The following is a 24,313-nucleotide window of genomic DNA, read 5'->3' as shown; positions in this document are numbered from 1 at the left end:
GTGGTGCTATAAGTCCCTTCAGTGTCCTGCCAATAAACTACAACCTTGTAATGAACTGCCTGTTTCTAGAAGTGAGAGTAGTTCAGCCTTTGTACCTTCTAGTCCTGTAATTATTCTGTGATAGTAAAGAAAAATAAACATCTCAATGGCTTTTGGAGACAAAAAGTTAATTACTACTCTATTTCTAAACTGTTTAAAGGTCTCCTTTAAAACAGGAGAAGCCCAGAGGGTGGAGAGTGTGGAGAGTGACATCTGTGACGTGCTGTCTTCCCAGCACTGCGCTGCTGATGGAGACCTCTTCATAGGACCAGGTTCCTCAGTACCTGGATTCTGTCAATCCTCATGTGAGAAATAATACTGGTGTGTTTCCTGCAGCAGTTTTAAAGGGGTTTGTGAAGGAGAAGTGTACAGCAATGTCAACGGTAGATAAGAGAAGAAGCAACAAAGAAAAAGAAGAGCAACAAAGCTGGTGAGGGGGCTGGAGAACAAGTCTTACAAGGAGCCGCTGAGAGAGCTGGGGTTGTTTAGCCTGGAGAAGAGGAGGCTGAGGGGAGACCTTATTACTCTCTACAACTACCTGAAAGGAGGTTGTGGAGAGGAGGGAGCTGGCCTCTTCTCCCAAGTGACAGGGGACAGGACAAGAGGGAATGGCCTGAAGCTCCGTCAGGGGAGGTTCAGGTTGGATATCAGAAAAAAATTCTTCACAGTAAGAGTCATTGGGTACTGGAACAGGCTGCCCAGGGAGGTGGTGGAGTCGCCTTCCCTGAAGGTGTTTAAGGAACGGGTGGATGAAGTGCTTAGGGACATGGTTTAAGGAGTGTTAGGGATGGTTGGACTCGATGATCCAATGGGTCCTTTCCAACCTTGTGATTCTGTGATTCTGAGACAGCTCAATGAATCTGACCCTCACAGCTGACTTGCCTCACATGCTTTCCAAACTTCTGTATTCAAATAAGTTGATTCAGAAACATCCAGGTACTTCCCTTCTGTAAAAGCAGCTTTCCACAAGGACTTGCTACGCAAAAATTTTCAAAATACCAAGCAAAAATTAGTGTGTGGATATTCATGCAAAGATAAAAAGAGGTTGTGCTTCATGTGTGACTGTATTGCAACAAGCACATCAACACTTAAAGAACCAAACTGGCCTCACAGGACTCATGAGAGGTTGGAATCCTGTTTTAAAGATTTTCCCTAATTCTGTTCAAAAGGAAAGAAAACTGGGAGGATAGATAAGCAACTTGAAGATCACTGGGTGAACTGAGAGACTGTGAGTCTGTCATAGTCAGATGAAAGACATATAGATAGGGACCAGCATAGGGAAAGGGGGAATTTTAAATATCTTAGCGTCCTTTAGGCAGTCCTGCTTATCTGGAGTGAGGTTTATGCCTGTTCCCAATGCTGTCATACCACCTTCTGTTTTACTACCTTTTATACTCTGTCTTGTTTGGACTGTAAAAGTATTTTCAGTCCTGTAAACCATTTAATTGCTGTCTCCCTAAGTTATCACAAAGCAACGATGACTTCGACTCCTATTTAATTGCTTCCAAATACTGTTTATGAGTTATGAAAGTTAATTTTAGGCAAAAAGGTTTGAATTGAACTAGTGTTAGCATTTGTCAATCTTGCAACCTACATGCGTGAAAAGGATACCTTTCCTCAAATATCCAATAGGAAAGTGTGTAATAGAGTTGTTCTAAATGGAAAATTAGATAGATGTTCATATTTGAAATAATTCTTAGAAAAGACACAAGTGGAAGAGAACTGAGGTAATACTCTCCAGGCATAAGTAATTCTGCCATTGCTGGTGTTACACGGTTGACTTAATTATGCAGTAATATGCCAGTGTAGAACATGGATTATAAAACGTTAAAAGTTGTTTACCTGTGCATATTACTCAAGTTCCCATAGCTCAGAGACTCCACTCATAGCTAGCTCTGTGCTGTTTCTGGTCATAGGGAGGACTATGGGGTTATTAAAACAGTTGGCTAACATAGGTACTAGCAGAGGCATAATCAGTTCTTTAGAGAGACATGTGGTGAGTCCCTGCATTTGTGACGACTTGGGAATAGAGACCTGGTGAGAGGTGCGTTGCCCGACACTAGAAATTCCCATCTCATGTTGAAACAAGACTGTGAAATATACTGGCAATCAGAAGTGACAAGCCCATGATTTACAGCTGTGCCCTTTTCTGACTTGCAGCTCCTGAGATGCAGGTTCTAGATAAGGAGGAAGCTAAAACTGGTCTAGACTGTACAGTGTACTAGGCAGTGCCTTGAAACGTCCCAGCAGAGGTGATTATTAGGCGGTACAAGGGAGAGGCGCAATGAATCTGATTTGTGCAACACGTGTGAATGTGATTTGTTGCACGCCTTTTGGAATTCAGAGTGCTTCTTTTACAGCTTTGGGCAGCGTTACGTGTAATGTCTTGAGAATGCGGTGACAATAGATGGTTTCAGCATTTGTAAGGTACGACATTCCATGAAATACAAAATACCTGGTGAAGACGGCTTTCCTAACAAAGAGGCTTGAGTTAATGAAAGAGCAGTAGATTATCTGGAGTACCAGTGTGTTCATTTAGCAAACAGATGTGGCATTTACTGTACCTAACTCCCAACCCAGCCATTTGTTATCACTCTTCTGCCAAAGGTTACTTGAAAATCAGTCCTTAGTCATAAACAGCAGCTGCTGAGGCTGTAATATCCCGAAGCCCCTGCAGCTGTTTGCTAAATGGATGCATGTCTGAGCTCCTAGGCATCACAGTCTTTCAGGTGCTTCTGAATATCTTACCCAGAGTCCATATGTAAACTTCATTATTCTTTCTTATTGTTTCTCTACAGCATATAGTGATTTGGGGTATTACATTATTAATAAGCTGCACCATGTGGATGAATCAGTGGGAAGTAAAACTCGGAGGGCCTTCCTTTATCTTGCTGCCTTCCCTTTTATGGATGCCATGGTGAGTGCCTGATTCAGAACCGAATTTTAATATTAATGTTATTTTTTTATTTGGTGACCTTAGTTCACCAAGTCTGTTACCTGATCGGAAACTGGAGAAACTGGAGGAGTGCAGAAGGAAGGCGTGTCCTTTGCAAGCAGTAGATGTGGATATACCTGGACATGTCATCTCCTGCTACCTGGAAAAAGCATCTGGGTGGACTTTGAACACCCAGAGATCATCACAATTGTAGAAAACCTCACCAGCCTTGTTAGAGTTACTGTATGTGTGTGCTGGAAAGCACTGATCATCTTGTGATGAGCTGTACTGGTTGTCTGCATGTGTCCTCTTATTCCAGTTTGTAGGGAAAGAGTTGGATTTGCCATGCATTCCCAGATCTCCTGCAGACCTCACAAGGAATAAGTTCAATATTTTATCAAACCAAATTTGTCAAAAAGATATTTCTTACCATCAGTCTTCTCAAGCACATCTAATCCCAGTATATCTCAAAAGCTTAGGCAAGGGAGCCACACATGGGCTGAGCTGCTGCTTTCTGAATCAGCTTAGTGTGTGTGGCCTGCACAACGTAAAAATATGGTATCTTTCTTTAATGCCTCCACTTCTGTGTAAAACTGGTAACGGATAACCTTCTTCTGGCATGCCTCCGCCACTTTCTCTACCACTTTGTCTGCTTGAAATAGTAGTTAACAACAAAAGAAGTTGGATCATTAAGTTTTGTTTTCCAGACAGAACTCAGTATAACTCAGTGAGCCAATGAATATTGTACTTCAGAGGTGCATCCAGCTGGTGAATAAGAAGAAGCAAATTTTCCATCAGATTATTTAGTATGATACTCCATCCTGTACAGCATCTGTTTTGTGAAGAGAAGGCAATTTCTTTTTAGAAATTCATTTCTGCTAATTCATTTCTATACAGTCTATAAAATTATTCTCATTCTCCTTATCAGCTCTGGCAATGAGGAACTGAATGCAGCAGTGCTTTCTCTGTGTTACTGGCTTAACATTTGCCAGGTTCACACCAGGTACTGCTGGTGGAAAAGAGCTTTATGAGTTGTTTTTGTACAGAGTAAGAACCAGAAAACAGCATTCTGGGACTTGAAATCACTCACAAATAATCACTACCCAAACTCTTCTCTGTCTTTTTTTAGGCATGGACCCATGCTGGGATTTTACTGAAACACAAGTACAGTTTCCTAGTGGGATGTGCCTCCATCTCAGATGTCATAGCTCAGGTAATGACTCCTCTTAGCAGTCTGCTTCCACTGTGTTCCAAACCAGATGCTTTCCTAAGCAGGAACTCTTCTGCAGAGACTGCCTTCTCTCTCTGCTGTGAACAACACACTAGAGGAAGTAATCTTGTGTGCTGTACTCTGGCTGTTTCCCTGCCGTATGACAGGTGTCACTGTTGCTGACAGTTGTGGTTTAGGCTGGTTTCATTTCACTGGATTAAATCAGTCCCAAAACAATGACAAGAGAAGGAAACAGGAATTGTTCCGACTAGGGCCATTTGTTCCAGCACTTCCACAACCCTGTTTCAGAAGGGCTGAGAAAGAAATTATATAGTGTGTACTTCTGAGAAACAAAGAGGTCAGACAAAGAGATCAGTGGCTGCTACCGGTCCTGAAGCTGACAGAGTGCTTTGAAAGAGACGTTCGTCCCCCCCATGCATTCTCCCACACACTTTGCACAGCTGCACTGAAATTCTGATTGAGGTTTGTAGGTGGGGAGCTGAAAGCTTGATTCTCCAGTTCACCTGTCAGTTTTGCACATGCTGTCTAATCCAGTAAAATGCAGTAACGTAAGCCATTTTCTGAGTGCCAGTGTGGCACTGTTCTTGTCAGTGATCCAAAACGCGAAGGCTCAGAAGAGCAGCAGAAGGGGTATGTGGTGATAGCCCCTGAGTGATGCAGAGAAGACCAAATTGTGTTTGAACTTTAGTTTGTGAGGGAGGTGTTAACTATCCTGTTGCTTTGTACTAGATACTTAAAAAGTAACATTGAGACAAATTGCTCATGGCCAGTGCTGTAGCATTTCAGAACCAATATACAGCCCTGTTTTTAAAGCATATATAAAAATAGTACAAAATGGAGAGTCCCAGCACTTATAGAACAGTTGCTCTACTGCCCCATTACCAGCTGAATGGTGTAATGACTGAGTGAGAACGAGGATAATAACAGTACATCAAAGGAAATATTAAGTCAACATCACTTTTTTCAATTTTCCATTGCATTTTCCTCCCACTAAGTATGAGCAAACCAGGTTTAACTATTCAGTCAGCTGCTATTCTGTGTCTAGCAGTTTTGCCCCTCTACAATAGTGCACTAAATCCCTTAAGATAATACCAATTACTGTAAATGACCTTACCCCTCACAATTTGCTCTTGTTCTGAGGTGACCTGTAAGTTTACTGTCCCTAGATGCATGTCAGGTCATATACAGCTACATAGAGAAACTAATGTTTATTTTGGCCATGGTATACGTGCCCTTTCCACAATAGTTGGTGAGTGGGCTGCCAGCATTAGGAAGAATAAGACACCTGTCATCTTCTCTCAACGAGATATTGCACAGAGCAAGATCAAATCCCAAAGACAAAAAGCTGTGACCCTTCATACCCCCCAGGTCCTGCCAAACTAACCTGATCTCTTTCTATGACAAGTTACCTGCTTAGTGGACAAGGGAAAGGCTGTGGATGGAGTGTACCTGGACTTCAATAAAGCCTTTGACACCATTTCTCACATTATTCTGCTTGAGAAACTGGCTGCCACTGGCCTGGACAAGCATACTCTCTGCTGGGTAAAAAAATGGCTGGATGACAGGCCCCAAAGAGCTATGGTAAATGGAGCTAAATCCAGTTGGAGGCAGGTCACAGGTGGTGTCCCCAGGGCTCATTGCTGGGTCGAGTTCTGTTGAATACTTTTATTGATGATCTGGATGAAGGAATTTAGTGTTTCCTTAGTAAGTTTGCAGATGACACTAAGCTGTGCAGAACTGTCGATCTCCTTGAAGGTAGGGAGGCTCTACAGAGGGATCTGAACAGACTGGATCAGTGGACCGTGACTAGTGATATGAGGTTCTACAAGGCCAAGTGCCAAGTCCAGCACTTGGACCATAACAACCCTGTGAAATGCTGTAGACTTGGTAAAGAGTGGCTGAGAAGCTGTCTGGCAGAGAAGGACCTAGGGTTATGGTCAACAGCCAGCTGAACATGAGCCAGCAGTGTGCCCAAGTGGCCAAGAAGGCCAAGGGCATCTTGGCTTGTATCAGAAACAGGGTGTCCAGCAGAACCAGTGAAGTGATCCTTCTCCTGTACTCAAAATTGATGAGGCCCCACCTCAAATACTGTGTTCAGTTTCAGGTCCCTCACTGCAAGAAGGGCGTTGAGGTGCTGGAGCGTGTCCAGAGAAGGGCAACAAAGCTAGTAAAGGGACTGGAGAACAAGTCTTGTGAAGAGCAGCTGAGGGAACTGGGATTGTTTAGCCTAGAGAATAGGAGGCTGAGGGGAGACCTTATCACTTTCTACAGCTGCCTGAAAGGAGGTTGTGGCGAGGTGGGTGTTGGTCTCTTCTCCCATGTAACAAGTGATAGGACAAGAGGAAATGGCCTCAAGTTGTGCCAGGAGAGGTTTGGGTTAGATATGAGAAAAGATTTCTTCACCAAAAGGGTTTTCAGACACTGGCACAGGCTGCCCAGGGAGGCAGTTGAGTCACCGTCCGCCAATGTATTTAAAAGATGAGTAGATGAGGTGCTCAGGAGTATGATTTAGTAGTGGACAGGTACAGTTGGACTCAGTGATCTCAAAGGTCTTTTCCAAAAAAAATGACTTTATGATTCTGTGATTCTGTCAACTCTCTAGACCTACATCTTCTCCCTACACAAGCAATAGGTGCACTGGCAGCAGCTAATTCTCCTTACTTATCCCCATATGCAGACTTTTTGTGACTGACTTTGCTTCTGTTTACTGAAAACAATTCTTTGCAGGGTTCAAAAGGGCATTTTGCAGATCTTTGTAAATAGTTTGGCCTGCCTAATAAACGTTTGAACAGTGTGATTTTTCCCAAGTTTTTCTTGAGCTCTAGCAATGAAGGAGACAACCTGTCCCTGAGCAGTGTGTTTTGTATTTCTGGTAGCTCACTTGAACCATGTCCTGACAGGATTGTCCTTGATTCTGCTGTTTACAGCACCAAACTGGCTTTCCATTTGTGCTCCACATCCAGAGACATTTGGAATATAACAGGCACACCATCAGCTCTGTACTTAACAAAGAGAATAATATCATTTAATCAATTCCTTTGCATTTTCTGGATTGAACATTTACTCTCACAAGACTGAATTATGAGCTGTTCATTTGCCCAAAAGTTTCTGTTTCATTTACACAAAGTGGCACTCCATTAGCTGAAGAGAGAATGATGAAATACTGAAATTTCACTCAAAATGTAGAAATTTAGGATGACATAAGTCTTTCTGCTTATAAATGCTGAAGTGAATACTTTAAAACGTCTGGCTTTTTAATTGCCACTGCCCACCCAACTCCCTCCCCCCCCAAAAAAACGGCCTAGAAGCTGACCCTAGAAGTATGTCTCCAACCTCATGTGCATTAGAATAGCACATTCTCCTGGGAAGGGTGACACTCAGCCACATGATTGCTGCCAGACCTTGCCAGACCTTTATGCTAACTATCATCTATTTATGGATCCTAGTTTGACATCTGCCTGTGCCTTCAAGTACTGTTTAATAAAGAGTCTGTATGATGTTAACTCTTATTCTTCCCATTTGTATGAACAAATAAGGGGAGTGGAGGGATCCTAACTTAAAGTTTCAAATGCCACAAGCCCAAACTCATATAGCTACAACAATTTGCTTGTTGGTTCAGATGGACTAGCTTGAAGTCAGGCAGGAGATATCTTGGCCTTAAAAAGAACGCACAGACAAATTACTAATCATTTGTTTATTTGCCCTGCAGGTTGTTTTTGTAGCCATTTTGCTTCACAGTCACTTGGAGTGCAGGGAGCCTCTCTTGATCCCAATCTTGTCCTTATACATGGGAGCACTTGTCCGATGTACCACGTTATGCCTCGGATACTACAGGAACATACATGATGTCATTCCAGACAGAAGTGGGCCGGAAATGGGCGTAAGTCTTAATACTTCGTACTTAATACTTCTTTGAATTCAACAATTTACAACTCGCTTTTTGTGGTATATAATTCTATATTAAACCACTGTGTGTGAAGGGCCTCCTTTCTCCATCCTGCAGGAAAAATCATTTACTCTTTAAAAGGCATGATAGAAATTATGCCAGCAACAGTGTAGGTGAGGCAATGCTTCCCATGGTTTGCTGTTTACTAAGCACCTCTGTACTGTGCTGTAAGACAGCACAGGATGGACTAAGTGGACACTTCGTTTCAAAGGGAAGAGGATTCCATCCTTTTCCTTGAATGTCATGTAGGTTGTCACATATCTTTGCCCAGTAGCCAGAACAAATTATGCAGATAGATACCTTATGTATTATTTGTTGAGGTCCATGACGCACCTTCTTCTGAATCAGTATTACTAACATGAGTGAAAATATTTTAGGCTCCTCATATTGAAAACTACTAAAATTAGTGTACCAAACTGACAATAGGTGGGAAAAGTAAAAATCCTTTCTCGGTGCTTTTTGTTCAGTTCTGCATGTTTTTTTTTTCCAAACGCACTTCTTTTTTATTTTTAATTTTATCCTATACATTGCAGGGAGAGGCTACAATAAGGAAGATGCTGAGTTTCTGGTGGCCTTTGGCATTAATTTTGGCAACTCAGCGAATAAGTAGGCCCATTGTCAACCTTTTTGTCTCCCGGGACCTAGGTGGCAGTTCTGCAGCCACAGAGGTAAGAAAGTCAGTGTTCTCCATTACTGCAAGTGATCATTTGTATAGAGTTAGTTCTGTGCTTCTCAGCCATGCTGACAAGAAGAAATCGTCTTCAGTACATTTCTGTTTAGTGCTCTCTTTATCCTTGAAAAGAGGACTGCTTGGATTTTTACCATGGGCATTTCTGCAGGGCCTAGTGGGACCTCACCCTCAACAAGACCGGTAGAATTTTTTCACTGAAGAGTTCCTGCGTCCCAGGTTTTCATGCTCTACGTATAGGTATATATGCTCTGCAGCATTCAAATCTCGGAGATTTTGGGTCAGTTGTCAGTAGTCCCATGTTCCACTGTTTTCTGTCATGTATATTTATGGCTGTACAATGAAATGTGAAACTACTGTTAGCAGTCAGTGCATCACACAGAATAGGATAGAGACATAAGGGAACATGTTGAAAAAAATATCTGTCTCCTGATAGGAGTATGAAATGCACCCTGTTGAGGAATTTCAGATTATTCCAGTAGCCTCTTACAGCTGTTGGGAGCCGGACTTATGATTGTGATGCAGAGCCTTCACCAATGTTTACCATGAGTTGACCTATTCTCTTAAGAAGTTTGAGGGACCTTTGCTGCCGGTTTTGGTGGGAGGATGTCTAGATCCACATAGACATTAGCAAACCTCTCATATTTTTTCTGTAGGAAAAACAAAGCTATAAGATACTAAATGGAAAGGAGAATTCAAACAGCAGATGCCTAACATTCTTTCAGCACTGCTAATTTGTCATGTGTGTTACTGTGTATTTCAGTCACTCAGGAGCTGGCCAGTGACTGCAAATAAACAATCGTGGAGAGAGAATTTAGGAATCATAATGCTTCTACATGTGTAAATCAGGGCTCAGTCTATGTATTAATAACAGTCTCAGTACAAAGGGAGACAGAGCAGGTTAGCAGGGATTGGTTTTGCATTTCTTGCTGACTTTTGATTTTAAGTGCATCACATTTCATGGCTAGCCAATTGCATTTTGTTGCTATTAGGATGACTCCAAATACATGTCATAGCTGATTGTTTGCTGGCCTTTTTATACTAACAATAATGGTCACTTTTCAACTTTCTGATTTCTGAAAGAATTGCCTCTGAAAAGGGAGGTGCTGACAACACAGGTAACATCAGTGTCTGGAGCATCAGTACACACAGGAGTTTTATACGTCCCCTATTCAGTAATATCAGCAACTTACACTGTGGGCAGGATATCCCTGTGAAGGGCTAGGCTGTTCAAAGATGTGAAGCTCATGTTTCCCTATCTCCTTTCATAGGCAGTGGCAATTCTGACAGCTACTTATCCTGTGGGACACATGCCGTATGGCTGGCTGACAGAGATCAGAGCAGTTTACCCTGCTTTTGACAAGGTGAGTCTGCATGTTAGGGGTGTGATAAATAATACCTTTGGTGTGGTGACATTTTAATTTGTATACGGATTCGGTAACGTCAGAAGAATTTATGCCAAACAAATAGGAATAGTGGCTCTGTAATCAAGTGTAACAGTTTCTTTAGAAAATAAACCAACCAGAGATTAAATAGGTCTGTATTAATGACTCTATTTCTCTTACTTTTACTTCTGATGCCTATTGTTCCTCATCCTACTAATAAGGTTTTCTTAAAATCCTAGTTTAAAATGAATTGGATTTTGGTAGCTTCAAGCTGTTGTCTGATTTATGATTTTAACCTTAGCTCTGTTTTACAAGGTATTAATCTATCTTTTGAATAAATAAGTGGTCTGTTTTTAGGGATTAAAAACATCCTCACTCACTATGAAGTATCTACTTAGCTAATGAAGTGATTTCTCACAAAGTGTCCATCAGTGAGCAAGCAAGCTCGCATTTCTGCTCCAGATTCTGTGGTATCTCTCAAATGGGTTTAAGTTCATTTGCTTATGTTAATATTTAGCAAAGGTTGTTTCATAGCCTGACAGTAACACAGATAACAGACATTATTTTATTACCACTGACTTAGCTGACAAAGACTATGAAGACTTTTGCTGGCAAATCATGTAATTACATACGAAAGCAAGGCCTGCTCCTGGAACTGAGCACGGAGTAAATATAGAACCAAAATTAGTTCTGTTTAGGCTCTTTCTTTGCTCTGTTTTAGAACTGGTACTCACTAGCCCATATGTTGTGTGAAGAACAGTCGTGTCTTGTGACACTCTAATTCAAATGCCACATCCTCTCCTTTTGGTTTATTTACTAATTAGTAACTGAACTTTCTGGTTCCAAATACTGATTAAAAAAACGTTTACTAGCTCACTCATGTACTTAACTGAAGCAAGGCCTGTTTGATATGATCCATTTCATTTCCAAGGAGAATTTAAAAACAAAGCAAAGAAATGTCCTATCAGTTATAACTTCTTAACCTGCCTGTGTACAGCTAAATTGACCTGTCAGATAAAATACAACATGCAGGCTCTCTCAGAGATCCTGCTGCTGAAAAGCAATTGCATAAGCAAACCAATAAACTGGAAGACAAAAATGGTTTGGGACAGAAAACGCAGAGGTCAACATCAGCTGTTACAAGCCACAATCAAATGCACTGTTGCCAAGCAAAATTAACAGCGAATAAGACTCCTAAATTCAGATTTCGTTTAGCTGGTGGACGGTGTGCTGACAACCTTAGTGGTGACAAGATTACAACATGATTTGTCTGTTTGTTCATTTCAGTTAAAAGGTTTCTCACAGAACTCTTGTGGAACAAAGGTGAGGAAGAAAAAGCTAGGGTAAGGCACAGATAGGTACAGTTTATCTAATTGCCAAATATATATATATAATGGGGATTTTAGTTGCATTTTTTAAGAGCAAGTTGACATAAATGTGCTAAGTGAGGTAGCAGCAGTGTAAAGGGTATCTCATCCTGGCAACCATGGATGCAAATGCCTCCACCATACCTTTCAGACAATAAACACCAAACCAGAAAGCCACAGTGGTTTTTTTTTAGATAGCTGTGAGAATTGATTTACAGTCTTTCACACGTCATTTGTGTGTCACCGTGCCTTTCAAAAGCTTTGTTTCCTTAAGTTAAGGCTTTCTCAGAAGAGTCCAGATAGAAACACTTTCTATTTCCAGACTGTAAAGCCCATGTTGTGCTTTTCAGATGCTAAAACAGTTTGCAGGTGTGTAAACTGCTGGTTTCTTTTCTCATAAAGCTGCCAATGCTGATGGCTGTCAGAAGCACACTGCACTGCCTTAACTGACTGATAGGATTGGGAATCCAGACAGCATGCCCCTTTTTGGTGGCTCTACTGGAGAAGTCAGATTCTTGTCTTCACAGGGAAATTATTACCTCTGGTCGTGTTTGTAAGAGAGATATATGGTCCGGCTGCAGTCTTTTATGAGAGACTGTGTTCAGAGCAACCTAATGGCCTAATGGTTACACTCAGGTTAAGGGTTACAGCTCATTTTCTGAAAAAAAACCAGGCATATCCTAGTTCTGTTTGCTGCTTTATAGGGTGATAATGCTATTACTCTCAGTGCTGTCTGATTCAGAGCAACAACACGGACTGTGAGAAGACTTATGAACATTATTTATCTGATTGACTGATAGGAATGGATACTCTTTTTGCTCCTTAATCTTTATAGCAGTTTGATCCAAGAACTAAACAGTGTGAAAGCAATAGGAGTAAAGAATGCATGATCAGTAGTTAGAGAAAATGGCAGAGCAGAGCAAAGGCAGAGTTAGCAGCAGCGTGGCAGGAATGAACAAGAGCCTTTTTGCTCTGCAGCCCTTTTGGATGGGTGGATTTGGGTGCGCATTCCTTCCTCTCTGGTGTTTTAGCCTTGTTAGAAAGTTGAGCCATGCAGCAGAGTACATTTAAACATTGGTGAGTGATGTAAGCAAGGCCTATCCTCATGCACAAAAGCTAACAGTGACGAAGTATTTCTTCAGAAACACAAGAAATAGGAATATACGTTTGAAAAAAAAGGTTTACAGAGAGGTTTCGTGACTTGTTCCCAAAAAGGGCAGATGTGGGAATGTAGGCATGCTGGGCTGCCTACATGCATCTTCATGTACCTAAATTTCCAAGCAGGTCTTTAGGCAGGAGTATGGTGCTGTTCCAGTGTCATCACTACACTGATCACCACAAAAGCTGCAAAATTCCATCAGCTCCTTGAATGGATGTGAAATGGTGTACCCTTCACAGAGCTCATGGTGCAGGGTTTGCCTGCTCCCCAGATGTGTTTGCACACATAACTCCAGTAAAGGCTGACTGTTTGACAGATGTTGATGTTCTACCTGAGTTGTATCGGGGATGAATAAATGTTGTACTACATCTCATGGTACAGATTTTACCAGCATAGGCACTTACTGGTGTATCTCAAACAGCCCCAGAGCAAATGGAATAGACCAACAGCCTGTTGCTACTGGGCTCCTAATCGTGCTGTGCTTTAGATATCCCACCCCCTCCTTTCATAGACGATTTAGTTTGTTTTCATGTGTTCCCCGAGGGCAATTTTAAATCTTCAGCTTCATTTGCTATATTAGACATTTGGAAGAGGGCTTTTGTTGTGGTTTTAAATAAAACTTCTCTGCCATGTGAGTACAGAGCCCCCATGTTCAAGGTGGAACATCTAATTATGTTCTGTTCATTTAACTGCATTAATGGAGCCAGCTGTTCCAGGAGCTTTGTTTATATTACCCACTTGTCTAATTGGATCAGTAAGGGTGCTTGCATTGGCATATGGATTCGGTACCACTCTGTGCTAAAAACGAATGGAATCTTATTTTTCCTGTGAAAACATACTATAAACTTCAAACTAAGGTAAAGAAAAATCACATAGAGTTCCTTAGAAAGAGCTACCACCCTTTTTCAAAGCTGAGTTTAAGTTCCTTAGAAAATTAGGGAAATTACTCAGCCCTCAGTGACCATAGGAGCAATTCCTGTCAGTTTAACTGATATTCTGTGATGATACAAAGTACTCAGAAAGCTCTAGGTTAAAAAGCAAACAAGCAAAGGGAGACATGCTCACGTACAAACAGTCAAGTCTAACACATGACCCTAGTGCCATCAGCCTGACAGTAGTCTGGAGCCAAGCTAATGCTCATTATCTTTTTCTCTCACCCTAGAATAACCCCAGCAATAAATTGGTGAACACCAACAGCACCGTCACAGCAACACATATCAAGAAGTTCACATTTGTTTGCATGGCATTGTCCTTAACGGTAAGAAACCTTTGTTGAACTCTCTGGTTTTCATCTCAGCCAGAAAATTATTTTCTCTACCTAATGCTAAAATCACTAGGAGTTCAGGACAGGTGAGTTGTCTTTTCTTATGAAGGTCTGTTGCTTTTATCTGGAGGAGAGAGTGGGATCATAGTACAGGAATACTAAGAAAATCATCCATCACTAACTGGCTAGGTATCTTACGGGCTACAGTTATTTTCTTTAATTCTTCTCACTACTTTTCATTTCAAGTGCAGAATTCAGGGTTTCCTAAGGCAGTCCGAAGGGCACAGCTACTGCCGAATAACCTTTCTTCTCTTTCTCTTTCTCTTTCTCTTTCTCTTTCTCTTTCTCTTTCTCTTTCTCTTTCTCTTTCTCTTTCTTTCTCTTTCTTTTTTCTTTTTAATTCTGTCTCCATTTCCTTGTTAGGTTCTTAATTAAGTCTTTTTTAATAACACAGAAGTTGCAGCAGCTAATTTCCTTTTCCCTGTCTAAAGTTAGCTGCTGGCAGCCATGTGATTAGCATTTGGTCATCTTCCTCTGAGCTGCAAGGCTTTCCAGGTTGATTTCATGTTAGTTAGTTCCTGCTATCTGAAAGTGATGAGCAGGGGGCTCCTTTGGGAAGGCACAGGCTCCTTTGTTGTGCCTGCTGCTGCCTACTCTATGAGATGGTCGCAGTCATAGAACCATAGAATCACTAGGTTGGAAAAGACCTCTTGGATCAACGAGCCCAACCATTCCTATCAACCATAAAACCATGTCCCTACCCGTCTTTTAAATACTTCCAAGGATGGTGACTCAGCCACTTCCTTGAGCAGCCTCTGCCACTGCCTGATGACCCTTTCTGTGAAAAATTCTTTTCTGATGTCCAGCCTGAACCTCCCCTGGCGGAGCTTCAGGCCATTCCCCGTTGTCCTGTCCCCTGTCACTTGGGAGAAGAGGCCAGCTCTCTCCTCTCTACAATCTCCTTTTAGGTAGTTGTAGAGAGCAATGTCTCCCCTCAGCCTCCTCTTCTCCAGGCTAAACAACCCCAGTTCCCTCAGCCGGTCCTTGTAAGACTTGTTCTGCAGCCCCTTCATAGAATCATAGAATCACCAGGTTGGAAAGGACCCACTGGATCATCGAGTCCAACCATTCCCGATACTCCCTTAAACCATGTTCCTAAGCACTTCATCAACTCGATCCTTAAACACCTCCATGGAGGGTGAATCGACCACCTCCCTGGGCAGCCTGTTCCAGTGCCCCATGACTCTTTCTGTGAAGCCTTTTTTTCTGATATCCAGCCTGAACCTCCCCCTGGCGGAGCTTCAGGCCATTCCCCCTTGTCCTGTCCTCAGTCACTTAGGAGAAGAGGCCAGCTCCCTCCTCTCCACAACCTCCTTTCAGGTAGTTGTAGAGAGTAATAAGGTCTCCCCTCAGCCTCCTCTTCTCCAGGCTAAACAACCCCAGCTCTCTCAGCCGCTCCTCATAAGACTTGCTCTCCAGCCCCCTCACCAGCTTTATTGCTCTTCTCTGGACACGCTCCAGAGCCTCAAGATCCTTCTTGTGGTGAGGGGTCCAGAACTGAACACAGCACTCAAGGTGCGGTCTCACCAGTGCCGAGTACAGAGGGAGAATAACCTCCCTGGACCTGCTGGTCACACCGTTTCTGATACAAGCCAAGATGCCATTGGCCTTCTTGGCCACCTGGGCGCACTGCTGGCTCATGTTCAGTTGGCTGTCAACCATTACCCCCAAGTCCTTCTCCTCTGTACAGCTCTCCAGCCACTCTTCCCCCAGTCTGTAGCACTGCATAGGGTTGTTGTGCCCCAAGTGCAGGACCCGGCATTTGGCCTTGTTAAACCTCATCCCATTGGTCTCAGCCTATCAGTCCAGCCTGTTCAGATCCCTTTGCAGAGCCTCCCTACCCTCCAGCAGATTGACACTTCCTCTCAGCTTAGTGTCATCTGCAAACTTGCTGAGGGTGCACTCAATGCCTTCATCCAGTTCATTGATAAAGACATTGAACAGGGCTGGACCCAATACTGAGCCCTGAGGAACCCCACTTGTAATGGCCTCCAGCTGGAGTTAACTCCATTGACCACCACTCTCTGGGCCCGGCCATCCAACCAGTTTTCAACCCAGGAGAGTGTGCGCCTGTCCAGGCCAGAGGCTGACAGTTTCTGAAGCAGAATGCTGTGAGAAACTGTGTCAAAGGCTTTACTGAAGTCCAAGAAGACTACATCCACAGCCTTTCCCCCATCCAGTAGTCGAGTCATTTTGTCATAAAAGGCGATCAGGTTAGTTTGGCAAGATCTGCCTTTTGTAAACCCATGTTGACTGGGCCTGATCACCCGGTTCTCTTGCATGTGCTTCATGATAGCACTCAAGATTACCTGTTCCATGACTTTCCCCGGCACTGAGGTCAGACTGACAGGCCTGCAATTCCCTGGATCCTCCCTGCAACCTTCCTTGTAGATGGGCACAACATCAGCCAGCCTCTAGTCTAGTGGAACTTCCCCAGTCAGCCAGGACCACTGGAAGATGATGGAAAGGGGTTTGGAAAGGACATCTGCCAGCTCCTTCAATACTCTTGGGTGGATCCCATCCGGCCCTAGAGACTTGTCTAGCTGGGCAAGCAAGTCTCTAACCACCTCCTCTTGGATCATGGGAGCCTCATTCTGCTCCTCTTAACTCCTGGGTTTGCACACAGGGGGAACAACTTTCCTTGCTATTAAAGACTGAGGCAAAGAAGGCATTAAGTACCTCAGCCTTGTCCTTATCCCCTGTCGCTGTTGTTCCTTCTGCATCCAATAGGGACTGAATATTCTCCCTAGTCCTCCTTTTCTTGTAGAAAGATTTTTTATTATCTTTCACAGACTTAGCCAATTTGTTTTCTAGTTGGCCCTTAGCCTTCCCGATTTTTTCCCCTGCACAATCTCACTTTCTCCCTGTAGTCCACCCAAGACGCCTGCCCTTTCCTCCAAAGCTCATAGACCTTCAATGACTTCATTTAAGTTGCTGCCATTGCGGTAAAAGCATGGCCAGCTCTGTGTGGCAGAAGCAAGGTCACTGCTTGAGGAACATATAGGATGCTGGTCAGAGAATGCAATTTCTCAGAGAGCACTGTGAAATCTCTCTAGCTCACCATCACTGAAAATGACCCAGAATAGTGGGTACTTGTTTGTTTATAACAGCAAACAAGCAGGCAGTTCTTACAGCAGCAGTTAGTGAACTATGCTATTCAGTTCAGCTTCCTCTTCAAGCAGCCTCAGCTGGGACAGGCCACAGTGCTTTAGGGTTACACTTCCAAATACCAGCTGTTGTTAGCTGCATGGTTCCCATTAACTAAAGTGTCAGCAAGATATGTTGCCAGTTGTATCTTCATATTCTTGGGTGCTCTATGTGTTACAACAGCTTATCCCTCACCAGTAAAAGAAAGGCTCAAGGTGCCAAGGGTGACATGCTGTGCACACCACACCACGTTCATCCATCTGTCATCAAGTTAATGTACAGCGGGAGAGCTGAACAATACTTCTCGGTTTTAATGTCTGTTCTGTTAGAAACTGCTCAAAGCTGTTTCCAGCTTTAAGTATAAGAGGTCAGTGCTACTATAAAAGGTTTTACAGTGCTGCTTTGTTGGGTTTTTTTAAAATGGACACAGTTATGGACAAACAGGGAAAGCAGCATTTTCATGAATAAACAGACTAATTAAGGAGAGAAACTAATTATGTGGAATGCTATCTTATATTTAATTAGGCATCTTATTTAATTAGGCATCACTTAAGAAACAAAATCCTGATGTTCAAGTTTGCCCTTTGAATTTTCATTCCGTTCTGTTACAAAAGCAGACTGAAAGATAGGCTGGAGGAAAAGCTTTCGCATTTACACTCATATGTATGTGTGTGGCTTATGCAAGGCTTACAAATTTCATATTTACTTGTTACAAACCACTGACAAACTAGTAAATCACTTTTGTTTAAAAAAAGACAAAAATTGCCTTTAAGTTCTGACTGAAGTGAAAGCCCAGGCATTTAAGCTGAACAAATTGATCTGCATCAGTTGTGTTACGGTAACCAAATTCAAAGGCCAGGTAACCTGCATTAGGTTTAAATCTCAGTGAAACTTTGAATTTAATGTACTTGGGAGGAAACAGCTGATCAGTTTACTGGCTTATATGTTTGGGCCTGAGAGTTGAATAATTATCTGTCAATACATCTCAAAATGTCACCTGCTTTACAGTCAGGTTTGTCCATAATTGAAGAGTCTAATGATAGCTTTAAAATGTTTCTAACACTTATAATACTGCTTTCTGTATTATATATATAGTAGAACATTACATTTTTTGTGAATAGAATATAAAATTTAGATGCATATCTGAACTTATTCTTTTGACAGGAGAAAAAAACATACTGATTTCTAAGGGGTCCTGCTGATGAGCATCTGTAGTTTAAGGAGATACTGTTGGCAACATTTGCTGAATGTTATCAGCCCCTTAGGAAATGCCATACACAGGCATTGTGTCAGCTTGCTAGTGCTTACATCTTGTAGCATAAGCTACAATCAGTTAGCAGTTATATTCATCTTATACATTAACATGTAGTATATCTAATCATTAATATGTATCTGTTAAGTATATAATATATGCAGATTGTAGTTACATATACCTATAAGTGGGGATTTTATATTATAATGATCAGGAGTTTTAAGCTGCAGCGTTTAATGTGTTCATCTATGCATCTCTTATTTCCCCCCAAACATGGGCAGAAAAGTGTGACGGACTGCTGGGGATTGTAGGCTCTTTAACTGATCTTGCAAGATTCAGTAGAGTGAACCCATCACAGTTTACTGCAAGCAATCCCATCATTTGCCTAATTTCCAGTCGTCATCAGCTTGGTTGTTCTATATAATTAATCATCGAGCACCTAGGGTATAAGAAGAAAACCTTGATCAAGAACGAAGCCAGCTGAATAGGGAAAAAACTCTGTATGAAAGATTATATGTGGTGTCCCCCACAACATCCTCCTCTCTACATTGGAGAGATATGGTTTCGATGGGTGGATTTTTTGGTGGATAAGAAATTGGTTGGATGGTTGCATCCAGAAAGTAGTGGTCAATGGCTTGATGTCCAGATGGAGATCTGTGATGAGTGGTGTCCCTCAGGGATCTGTACTGGGACCAGTATTGTTTAGTATCTTCATCAATGATATAGAGGGCAAGATCGAGTGCACCCTCAAGCAAGTTTGCAGGTGACACCAAGCTGAGCAGTGTAGTTGCCACACTGGAAGGACAGGATGTCATCCAGAGGGACCTGGACAAGCTGAAGAAGTGGGCCTGTGAGAACCTCATGAGGCCAAGTGCAAGGTCCTATACCTGGGTCAGGGCAATCCATGGTTTCAATACAGGATGGGGGATGATGTGGTTGAGAGTAGTCCTGCAGAGAGGAACTTGGGGGTGCTGATTGATGAGCAACATGAGCCAGCAATGTGCAGTCAAAGCCCAGAAGGCCAACCGTATCCTGGCCTGCATCAAAAGAAGCGTGGCCAGCAGGTCGAGGGAGGTGATTTTGCCCCCTCTTCCTCTCTTGTGAGACCCCACCTGGAGTATTATGTCCAGTTCTGGAATTCTCAGTGTAAGAAGGATATGAAAGTGTTGGAAAGGGTTCAGAGGAGGGCTATGAAGATGATCAGAGGGCTGGAGCACCTCCCATATGCGGACAAGCTGAGAGAGTTGGGGCTGTTCAGCCTGGAGAAGAGAAGGCTCTAGGGAGACCTTAGAGCAGCTTCCAGTACCTGAAGGGAGCCTACAAGAAAGCTGGGGCGGGACTTCTGACAAGGGCATGAAGTGATAGGATGAGGGGGAATGGCTTTAAATTGGAAGGGGGCAGATTTAGACTAGGCATTAGGAAGAAATTCTTCACAATGAGGATGGTGAGGCTCGAGGAAGTTGTGTATGCTCCCTCCCTGGAGGTGTTGAAGGCCAGGTTGGATGGAGCCTTGAGCAGCCTAATTTAGTGGGATATCCCTGCCCATGGCGGGGGGGGGTTGGAACTAGATGATCTTATACTCAATAGTTGCTTAACTCTCAGTGAACTCAGCAAATCGTATTTCCCAGGCATCAGTCCAGCAACTGCTTTTTCCCATGAGGGGCACCGAAGACCATCCAGTTTTCAGTAGGCCCATTTCCTTTCAAATTTTTTGATCTCTAGTCTAATAAATACGCCATTTTGTATCACTGTCGGCATTTACCATTAAGTTCATTTTTCCATGTGATACAGTATCCTGAGTAAAGCTCTTGTGTACACTTACGTAATTGGTGTTTTCAGCTACTGTTCTGCCCAACAATGAGGCATATTGCAGCTGTTGGTAAAGGACAGAAGTTAAAGAATTCTTTACATCTCTACAGCAAGAATGACTACTGTCTTACTAGGCATTAGCTTGCATTCAGGGTAGTATGAATTAGGCTTGCATATTAAGAAACATCAAGGAACATGTTCTCTTTCACCAAATAAACCTTTTGAAGGCAGAAAGAGGAGTGTCCATGGCATGAAATAACTGCACAGCAGTTTCCTGCAGTATGTAGCTCTCACTGATTGGAGTTTGAAGTCACATGCAGGCTGACATTTAGCCACCATGAATGCACTTAAGTTACAATACCTACAAAAGTATCATGCGCTTCGCATTCTTTTTATCTTCGGAGACGAAACACCTGAAGAGTCTCATTTCAAGGCTGAGGTACAGTAAATTGCATTCAGGACATGACAGGAAATTAGCTTTAATTTTTAGATGCCTTAGACAGCTTCCCTTTAGCGAGAGGATGTGCAAACAAGTACTTTAAAATAGAATTCACCACAAGCAGTGTATGTGAAATACTTTTCACAAAAACGTAGGTTTTTTTTTTTTCCTTTCTTAAAGAAATTAATGACAGTTACCACTACAAGATACCACTGTGTGGTACATCAGTATTAGACTGTCACGTACTGTGGAAATACAGAAATACTAGAATTTATGCCCTCACCTTCATGCATTTTAGCAAAAAGAGTGAGAAGGTTTCCATGTACACACTTGATTAAGTTTGGTAAAGATCAACATAGAGTAGACCAAAGTGATTTGCGAATTCTGACAAAGAGATTTTACTTTTATTTTCAGGTCTTTTACTCCAGTATTTCTCCTTAACTCTGACTTAAAGGTCTTTAGCCAAGTATCTACTGCCTGATCCCCATGGTTTCAAGTGATTCAGGTGATGGAAAGGGGAACAAGAAAAAAATACTGTTTCTGTTTCCCTTTGAGTGATGGCAGTTTTCCTCTGTATATTGAGGTAGGGTTGCTGCCAGAGAAAATCACCCAGTTATTTTGGCTTGTATAGCTTTAACAGCTATACACACTCCACCTTGCTAACACTGGTTCACAAGCCGAAGAAAGCATTTTCAGAACAAAGTAGTGATTTCTGAAGCGCTTAATTTAGGCATTCCTCTCTGTGCTTTACACCTAAGCTTGCATGCAGTGCTGAAACATTCCTACTTGCTCATCTCGATTCTCATATAGATTACTGATGGCAGACGTGCAGGAAATGGGCCACCAGGGCCAAGCTGGGAAGTGGGAAAGAGGGGAGGACTGGCAGAGGGGCATGAAATATGAGAGCGTTTAATGGTAAAGAGAGAGCCAAAGATGTAGTCTTTGTACAGTGACTGTGCTGGAGAGCCCTGAAGCTGAACAATTACTTATAAATGACTGAAGTTAACAAAGCCTCATTTTTTCCTGAAGTTGTGACTAACAGTTGAGGGAATAGCATCAGGGTCTGAAAAGGAGAAGCTATACTTTAACTTTCTTGGGCTTTCAGATACTCTACATCTTTCCTGCAAAAAGGGAATGCAATGTGACACCCAGTTATAAACCTCATTAATTTCTTCTGTGTTGAGGATTTGGCTACTGTAGCATTTCTACTTTTACCAAAAGAAACAGCTTAGCCATACCATATGATGATTTCTTTCGTGTAAAGAATGAAATCTATGATTTTATCAGTGTTTATGTGCTCAAACTATAACATTACGCAGGCCAAGTTACTTTGTAGAAATCAAAATTTTTAATTCAGGATCAGAAAGGTAACAACTTCTGATGGCAATAATGCTTTCCAGTTTCGGAGGTGCTTGTGTTTTAACAAGCATGGCCAAATCCATGAGCTAGAGTTTTGCAGCATTGTAGTTCCAGTACATTGGTTACCAGCCACTACACTAGAATTCATAAATGGAAGATTACTGAAGAACCAACTTTCTTACAGTGACTTGTGTTACTATATTAACTATAACAAGTTAGCCTTTGTTGTTTTCTAAAGTTTGCTGAGGTTATATGATTTTTTGTGGGTTTTTTTTTTTTTTTTGCTTTATTTTAAGGAAGTTAAATCTGTCTATGGATCTTTATAGTTTGAATAATTAATTCTTCACCATACAGAATCAAATCATAGGTAAATACTGCCTACCTTCATTTCCCTTCCACCAAATTTAAAGCAGTCATACTTTATAATGCACTGTCTGTTTCATGCCCGTAAAAGCAGTAGTTCATCCTCCGCTGCCCAAGGGCGTGCTTGCAGTTCTCCCCAACCTACAGCTCTCTTTTTCTGCTTGTGAGAGTAATTAACTCCCCCGTATAGTGCTGAAGATCGTCAGACTCACAGTATCTTCTGCAGTGTATCCCTCCATTCCTGGTATTTGTTGCTTCCTTTCAGGAATACCTTCTTATAACAAAGAAGATCTTAAGTGTGACTACCAATTGGCTTTAAGAAACAGTGCAAACTGCATTTTCTTCAGAACCAAAGTACTGTATAGCATTATTTACCTTTCCGTGAAGTTTTTTACTCCCAAGTTTAAAGATGAATGGAGGGAAACATGCATAAGAACCATGTTTTGCTGCCACCATATATACGTGTGACATTCACTGGCAAAGGTCAAGAAGAAGCCAAATGTTTAAGCCATTACAGAAGTCACTGAATTTGTGTTCAGGGTTCGTTCTTTTTTCCTATCTTTTATTGGCTGTCTTTATTTTACATCTCTGCATTCCTTTATTATCAAAGGTTACAACTGTGCTTTATTAGAGTTGTGGGATAATAGGACTCAGAGGGAGCAAAATCTGTAGGAAGAATTGTTGTGGCAAGAAACTGTCCCTCTCAGAGGACACAACACCAGCTGTCAACAGTGCCAGTATCTGGAATTCTCTAAGTGACGGAGTTCAGTGTCATTATCTTTCACAAGTGTATAAAGAAAGGAAATTCAAAAAGAGGGACAGATTTCCCCCACACTCCCCAATCTTATTTCATCAATGGCTTTACTACAGCCTCATTGGCTGTGTTAATATTGTATTAAGGCAATGTCGCAATTCCTGTCTAGGGTATCCACATTTTAATAAGCAGCATTAACTTTTAACACTGCTTTCTTTTGATGTCACTGTCATATACTATATAGATGCCAAGGACACCTTTTACAATAGTACCACCCATCCAGTGGATGAGTTTGTTTTCACTGCTTTGGTTTTGCCCATCCCTGAACTCCCAGATTGTTTTTTTATCTTCAGGCTGCTGGCACAAAAGTAACAATTTGGAAAATGACATACTGGCAGACAATCGCTTGAGAAGCTTTTTACCTTTTCAAGTTCAGGTTGAATTCGCGCTTCAGTAAAACTTATTTCAGACATGAGTGGAAGCATTCCTGCCTGCTCAGGAAGATGCTGGAACGCCAAAGGCTGACTTTATAAAATCCCCATGAGGGCCTTGCCGCATACGTGGTACTGCACTGAGCCTTTGTCCTGGAACAAAGGATTTTTGTTTGCTCCAGTGAGGTGGAGACTGATGTCTCCTTCATGATTGTTCAGGTTTCACACAAAGGGTCTATTCTGCATGAGTAGCTGGTGTGAGCAGAAGAGGAAGGGTCGAAAATTGTCACTGCAGCTCACGTTCGATAATCACAATAGCAGTCAGCAAAGGCTGCAGAAAACTTAGGACAGAAGAAAACTACTAAGCTGTGAAGTTGACAGTTTCAAAAAAGAGCCTAGGAATCTGCCAGCTTTGGTTTATTGGAGCTTTTTAAAACTGAAACTGTACCAAGTAAAATATCCTGCTTTCTGTAAAAGATAAAGCAGCATAATTTAATGGTGATATACAAGAACTATCTTAAACAATTTAGTGACTCAAAAATGAAAAATACTACCTAAGTATTTTCAGTAGCAGCTGGGTGGAAAGCAGGTGTGGTATTGTGTTCATGCTATCAGAGAGTTGTGCAGCTGCTGGACCTAGCTTTATTTCCAGAGAATGTTGTGTTCTGTCACTCTGAACTGTAAG

General features: G+C 42.1%; 1 protein-coding gene across 1 annotated transcript in view; it reads left to right on the top strand.

Moving 5' to 3' along the window:
• Nucleotides 1-24,313, top strand: part of ANKH (ANKH inorganic pyrophosphate transport regulator) — a 106,860-nt gene that overhangs the window by 61,922 nt on the left and 20,625 nt on the right. The window contains exons 3-8 of the mRNA XM_009570282.2: nt 2,838-2,956; nt 4,104-4,187; nt 7,915-8,085; nt 8,685-8,819; nt 10,111-10,203; nt 13,913-14,008. Of these exons, the coding sequence (XP_009568577.1) occupies nt 2,838-2,956; nt 4,104-4,187; nt 7,915-8,085; nt 8,685-8,819; nt 10,111-10,203; nt 13,913-14,008 (698 nt within the window). The remainder of the gene's footprint in view (nt 1-2,837; nt 2,957-4,103; nt 4,188-7,914; nt 8,086-8,684; nt 8,820-10,110; nt 10,204-13,912; nt 14,009-24,313) is intronic.

This window comes from Cuculus canorus, chromosome 2, assembly GCF_017976375.1.
Source record: "Cuculus canorus isolate bCucCan1 chromosome 2, bCucCan1.pri, whole genome shotgun sequence".
NCBI lineage: Eukaryota > Metazoa > Chordata > Aves > Cuculiformes > Cuculidae > Cuculus > Cuculus canorus.
This window is presented reverse-complemented; position numbering and strand designations above follow the sequence as displayed.